The 6697-nt window shown below is 47.6% G+C and overlaps 1 protein-coding gene across 1 annotated transcript; it reads right to left on the reverse strand.

Annotated features, from left to right (window-relative positions):
• Window positions 1-1482: 1482 nt before the first annotated feature.
• LOC117866553 (purple acid phosphatase 3) lies at window positions 1483-6378 on the reverse strand. Its single transcript, XM_034750796.2, has 7 exons — window positions 6134-6378; window positions 2970-3126; window positions 2756-2866; window positions 2471-2589; window positions 2244-2372; window positions 2068-2135; window positions 1483-1953 (listed from the first exon to the last, which is right to left on the reverse strand). Exons 1-7 carry the CDS (start codon window positions 6308-6310, stop codon window positions 1740-1742), a joined length of 975 nt encoding a protein of 324 aa, XP_034606687.1. The 5' UTR covers window positions 6311-6378; the 3' UTR covers window positions 1483-1739.
• Window positions 6379-6697: the final 319 nt, after the last annotated feature.

Raw genomic sequence — 6697 nt, forward strand, 5'->3', positions numbered from 1 at the left:
TTGCACTGGCCCATGCCCAAGAAGGGCCTGCCATAATTGGACGACGAGTTCATGAGCAACCTGGCATATATAGGGGTAGAAGGCTCACAACTCGCCTGTGTTGTCGACCATAGCTGCCTCTTTCAGTAGTGTTGGTGTTCTGTTTGTCTGCAGTCTGCTGAAGTGTGTGTGTTGTTTTAGTCTAGTCGACTATGTTGGTACTTGGTAGTTGAGCTAGGTTCTGGGAGGGTCGAGAAATTGTCGACATAACCCCGGCATGACAGTGGTCTCGTCAAGCTTTTCTATAAAGCTGTGCAATAATGGTCTTTGATAAAACAATATTGCCATTTCAGTTTCAGAGATGGACAAGTCTAGCTATCTTGTGACCTTTGCTATAGGCAGCAGGAAAAAAAAACTTTTTTATTCAACTTGCACCAAACAGACGCGCGTTAATTACACACTGCTTAATGTGGGCAGCAGCAATCCCATTTACCATTCCGTCTCTTAATACAGATGGCACGATAGCCATCAAAGCCGTTTGCTCCGCACATCCATTTGCAGTCTTCAGTCAAGCAGTATACGTCATTGTAGGGGTAGCACGTTTTCTTTGTCCATGGCCACCACCACAACGGCCGTGACGGCGGTCGTCGAGCCACCGTCGCTCGCCGTGGTGGGGGAGAATGGCGGTGCCGGGGCGCCTGGGGCTGGGGCTGGGGCTGGTCTTGGCCTACATACAAATGCAACGCAATATGCAATAATTAAATCACGTTGATTTGTTGTTAGCAACCTGAATATTTAAAAAACAAAAGTAGTGATACCCACCTTGGCATGATGGGGAGGTTGAAGATATGATCGTAAGGATCAGGAAAACAACAGCTGTAAGGTAAATGGCTCTCTTAGTATTGCATCTGGCGAGGGCCATGAGATGAGAGGAGAGAAGACTCTCCCTTAGTATTGCGTTGAGAGAGAGGTGTGCAAGTGTTTATATAGAAGTACAATAAAATCTCAAGCTATCATAGTATCTCAAGGATATTTTCCCCTGAGGCCTGATATCCTCTTAGCTAGTAGTAGGTTCAAATGAACTTGTGAGTATATATAGTATTTCACAAGCCCAACGATCTGCATTCTCAATTGTCTCATTATTTTATTCAGTGTTGTATTAATAATTGTTTGGTTTCTGAGGAACACAAATTAAATACAGTGACACCTTTCCAACATCTAACACCCTGATTTCATTTTGTTTCAAGTTCTAAAAAAATCTTATTTTCTTCTTAAAGCAAGGAGTCTTTCATTAAAACAAAGCAGTTTCTATCTACAATGGTCATTGGGGAGTAGGAGACAGACAGCAGCGCACAAAACCTTTAATCCCAATGGATAGCAAGTGATGCCTGACATGGGTTGCCCATGTCAATATATATGGGCCCACATGTGCACTGATCCATTAGAAAGCTGAAACATCATTAAGACCCAGGAGTAAAGAACCCAGCCCCAAGTGCACAAGGCTATCCACAAAATAACCTTTATTCTTTATTAAGAATTTGTCTTACAGGGTGAACGAATTTCACACCGTCACACGTGCACACAACAACAAGAACAACATTTCGCAAAAAAGAAACAAGAGCAACAACCCACTCAAAAAAAAAAAGAAGAAAAACAGCAACAATTGCTTCATGTTTACACAAACGATTAATTGCATGCCTTGCGATTGCTCAACTCATCGTACGGCTGCTGCCTGACAGCTATAGGAGTCCACAGCAAAGCTAGTGCCCAGCAGCTGCTGCGGTCTTGGTGAGGCCCCAGCAGTGCAGGACGCTGCCGGCGACGTCGAAGAAGGCGAGGTGGGCCTCCGTCTTGCTCAGCCGCATCGACATGAACCCCTGCCCGTCGTAGAGGAACTCCACCTTGTCCGGGGTCGCCTTGAACTTGCCAGCCCACGCCTTCGACCCGCCCCCACTAGTCAGGAACTGAAGAGGACTGCAATATTTTTTTTGGAGGTTTCAGAACATACAGATCAACGAAAAACTTCCGAAAGTTCTAGAACCATGTCTCTCTCTGTGTCTCTGATGTAAACTACTGATGTATGCTAACCTGTCTCTGCTGGTGATGCGCTGCAGGCAGTGGTCATGGCCGTTCACGTACATGTCGGCGCCATGGGCCTGCGTTGCATCGTCATGGTGAAGCAAATCAGTTTCAGAGTTACTGGACACTACTACTGGTAAATTGTTTTGATTGAATGCCGATAAGAGAAGACGAGATGTCAATGCCTTGATGACTGGGAGAAGTAACTCCTCGAGCTCAGTGTTGTTCCCATGCCCGCAGCCGCTGCTGATGGGGTGGTGGCCGACGACGATCTTCCAGGGGGCCTTGGATTGCGTCAGAGCGTACTCCAGGTTCTGGCAAAGATTTCAGCAATTTCATAATCATCAGAGGAGGCAAAATGCTCACAAGATGACATGAGTCATCTATGTTGGTATGCTGCAATGGTGGATACCTTGAGGAGATTTGTGATGTAGGTGTCCCGAGGAGCAACCCCTCTCCAATCGAACTTGGTGTTGTTCCAGTAGTGGAGGATGAATGGCGTCGTGTCGACGAGGAAGAAATCCGCAATTCCTTCATTCGTTGAAAAAAAAAGAATAAACATAGGTAAAATTTTGTATTAGAAAGAGTAGATTATACCCCTTTCCTTGTAAAGTTATGACAGTAGAAAGGTTTTTGACTAGGCAGTTATTAGTGTGCAAGAATGCATCAGTGGTCCCTGAGTACTTCATTTGATTACCTGAGTTGACGATGAAGGACTTTGCGATGACGGTGTACCGGCTGTCCACGTTGCGAATGGCAGGGTCCAGCTGGGCGAGCGCATTGCCCGTGTAGTCATGGTTGCCAAGGACTTCATATCGATGTCAAAGACACAGCAGGATTAGTCATCATCATCAGTCTTCTTCAGTGTTCAAAACATGTACAAGTAGGATGTATACTAGCTGTTGCATTACCGAGATACCAAGGCTTCTGGAGGCCCTTGGCAGTGTAGATGTTGGAGAAGGACTCCTTGAAGAGTGGGTCGCTGGTGTTGGCGATGCCGTCATCGTAGATGTTGTCGCCGGTCGAGATGACGAAGTCGATGTCCATCTTCTCCCCCACTACTCCCATCTGCACAGTGGGAACAATAAACCTGTGATCTGTTTAGGCTCAGGAGAAGGACCAGCGTGTGCAGCAGCGCTAATAACATTGGACGGTACGTAATGTAATGACGTGTTGCTCGTTAGTTAGAATGCAATAATTGAGTTTATTTGCATCTGTCTTAGGTCATTACTGCTTCAACAGAAGAACAGTGTGATCGTACCAAGTGGATAACTCAATCTATCCACTTTCGGCTAGTTATGAACGAGGAGCCATGACCACCATGCATATGGCAAGAACTTACTGGGGGACCATGCATGTGTATAAGAGCCTCCATCATATCATATCATCGCTCGGCGAAATGTGGCATATTAAAAAAGCCATATCTTTCTGTTTTCATTGGACTAATTTAAGTACCATGACCCAAAACATGCTCTCGGAACCTACAAACTGTTGATAAATTTCGTGTAAACTTAGGGATCACTTAAATCAAAACAAAGTGTAAACCAAATGATTAGAGGCCGGATCCTACAAGCTCTTGTAATTTTTGGCTATATATATCCAAGTGTGGATATAGAGGTCGGATGTTTGTCCATCATTAAAAAATGATCGCTGAGGTATATGAATCCAGCTGGAAGCCAAGATGGCGTTTTTTGACTGAGCCAGCGGCTAGAGTGGTGCTAGAGCTAGATGACTAGGCCTACTGTTCGGGTTGTCGGTCATTAGACTAGAGTTTAGGGAAACTGGACCATTGTAAACACAACTCGCCTATTTCGTTCATGCATCACTTTATAATTTGAATAAAAAAAATATGGCACTTCCTCTGACCCAATAAGTTGATCCGTAGCAAAAAAAAAAAAAAATTGTCCCCACAAAGAGTTGATTTTTAGCACGTCCAATATAAGTCGCCGCTTTAACTCTTTCCCGAAACGCTATGCATGTGTGTGTATTTAGCTTGGTTTCTAGATTTTTTTAATTAATTTCACTACATGCATTGTTCTAGGTGATCGAACAACAATTAAATTGAGCTTCGGTGACGAAATAGACACCTAAAAACAGAGTGGCCTTAAAGGAGTATCTGATTAATGAAGGGCAAATATATCCTCTCTTCAATATGCTAATCCATCTGAAACTTTATAGAAATCAACTTATTTTGGGACAGGAAAGAGTTAATGCAACAAACAACCGTGGCGAAGAAAATGGACCCCACAGTCCTACTCGTGTGCTACTAGAAATTTGCACACCCTCTAGGCACTCTGGTGGCCTCGGCCCTTTGATTTTTTTTTTCACATCCATATTAATTTTGTTGCAAATGAGAATTAACAATAGCACCAACTATGGTTCTTTTACCATCGATCATGCGAAAGTTTACCAATTTCTTGATCAATTATTTTTGCTCACCATCAAAGTCCCCCCATATAGCTGATTTTTTTTTGTAATACACAATGAAGATTTTTTTTTTTTGGCTAGCTCAAGGAACAGAATCAACACGCACGCGCGCACACACAACCCACACTGAGAGGAAACTAAGTGGAGGCACAAATGGCTCATGTATGCTCACTGAACACAGATGCTTATCTGTGTGATTGGTAGGGTGCACTAGCGGGAGCCTGGCTAAGATGAGTAGCTCATGGCCAGCCCAGGCCTGGCTTACGCGGTCATTTTGGCCCGTGCTTGGTTCGATGCTCTGTGTAGCTTGGCTTGGGTTTGGTGGTGATTGGTTGGGTGCGTTACAAGAATCGGGTTGCCTTGTTTTTGCTTAGGTGAGCTTACCCACGGGCTCCTGCACCTTGCGCATGGAGATGACTGACAAGTCCTCCGATTCCACCAAATGCAACTCCGATTCCACCGAATCCGGCCACGATTTGCATCTTGGGGAGAGCTCGATTTGATAATATATTTCACCGAACTCCGATTCCAGCTTGTGCTGGTCGGTTGAGGCGCAGGAGAGCAGGAGCGGCGTGAAGTGGAAGGGGAGCTGGATGGAGCGGGGGAAGGCGCGGAGGCGGCAGCCGGTGCAGAGGAGTGTGTCGCAGTCGGCGCCGGCACCGGTGATGCGGACCTCCAGCGGGCGCCCGACGACGCCGGCCGCGCCGCGGCGGACACCAGGCTCGGGGCGACGCGGCCGCCGGCGGCGGCGACCCTGGTGTCCGCACGGAGCGCGAGCACGCAGGTGAGGTGGTCGGCGGCGGCGACGCTCGGGAACGGCGCGACAGCAGGACACCCGCGGCGCGGCGCTCGGAGGCGAGATCCCCGCGCTGCAGCAGGTCGGAGGAGGAGTGCTCGAGTGCGGCAGCGTGAGGAGGTAGGCGACGCGTCAGACCTTAGAAGGTGAGCGGAACGAGCAACTTGGCCCCGTGAGGCGCTAGTCAGGTTGCACAAGCGGTAACGAGCTTGATCTGCGTTTCCAGGTACGCGCCGGACCGACCGGTCTTTTTGCAAATCTGGCTAACTCACTGTGCAGCCTTCCAAACATGGATGGGCTGCATTACACAAGCCTGGGTAGAGGCAATGCACCCTACCAATCATTACCTATGTGTATGCGCAACACCACCGAATCAAGATCCTAGCGGTCCTGGTGGGTTGTATACCAATGAAATGACACAAGCTATCTAGCTAATAATCATCTTTAGACGATGTTTTCTATCCATGTAGGGGGGAAATTCACTTTGCAATAAGGCAAATCATATTATTTTTACTTTTAACAGTTTTCGATATGGAACTTTGACCATTACTTCCGTAAATTATTTGCTAGCTAGTAATAGAATTATAACAAGAGGAAATACACAAACAAGCTGAGTTTTCGTCTAGCTGATATGTACTACATGGTTTTACTCTTTTAGATGTAGTGACTAAGCTAGCTGTAGCATCATATAAAGTTCAATCATCAGTAATCAAGTTGCAGCTGTGGTTCGAGATGCACGGGTTAATAACGTCCTTACCGAAAGCGAATCGAGCGAGACAGACTGAGGGTTTACATGAGCATGGACGCATCAATGCATGGCTACACAGCTGAGGGTTCTACGGCTGGTTTTACCTGCTGGGCAACCAAGGTCTGGTTGAACTGCCCGCGCCGCCCCCAGTCACCGACGACGAGGATGGCGAGCGACCCGTCGGCCTTCGGCGGGTGCTCCAGCCGTGGCAGTGCCGCCGCCACCTGAAGCAACGCCACCACCGCACCCAAAGCGACGAGCATGATCCCAACCCGAGCCATGGCACTCCAACACTGGTGGCAAAGGCGAAGCTAGCTCTAGTGTTCGTGTGCGTGAGTGTCCAAAGCGTGAAGAGCTCCCGTTCATTTATAGTCTCGTTTTGGCGCGAGACCAATAATTCGAGGTGGCCCCAGCTTGTCGGCTGATCTGTGTGCGGCTGCCACGTGGGCCCGGGGCGCCGGTTGGATCGGAGGCTAATAACCGTGTGATGGGGTAGGGTTTGGCTGGTGAGCGTACGTGGTCGTTGACAGCGCATGTACTGCTCGCGGCATTCAAGGACGGTTGGTGCGTCAGCAACTGAAACACGGATAAGCGTCGTGCATGATAGGCGATTAACAGGAGCAGAAAAATGATTTTTGCTTGCGATTAACATTGATGCGGTGAGGGAT

The sequence above is a fragment of the Setaria viridis genome, chromosome 8 (genome assembly GCF_005286985.2).
Source record: "Setaria viridis chromosome 8, Setaria_viridis_v4.0, whole genome shotgun sequence".
Lineage (NCBI taxonomy): Eukaryota > Viridiplantae > Streptophyta > Magnoliopsida > Poales > Poaceae > Setaria > Setaria viridis.

Coding starts and splice junctions, on each gene's coding strand:
- LOC117866553 (XM_034750796.2), bottom strand. CDS start 6,310: ATGGCTCGGGTTGGGATCATGCTCGTCGCTTTGGGTGCGGTGGTGGCG. Junction 3,127..6,133: donor AGACCTTGGTTGCCCAGCAG/GTAAAACCAGCC, acceptor CCCACTGTGCAG/ATGGGAGTAGTGGGGGAGAA. Junction 2,373..2,470: donor ACATCACAAATCTCCTCAAG/GTATCCACCATT, acceptor AATCTTTGCCAG/AACCTGGAGTACGCTCTGAC.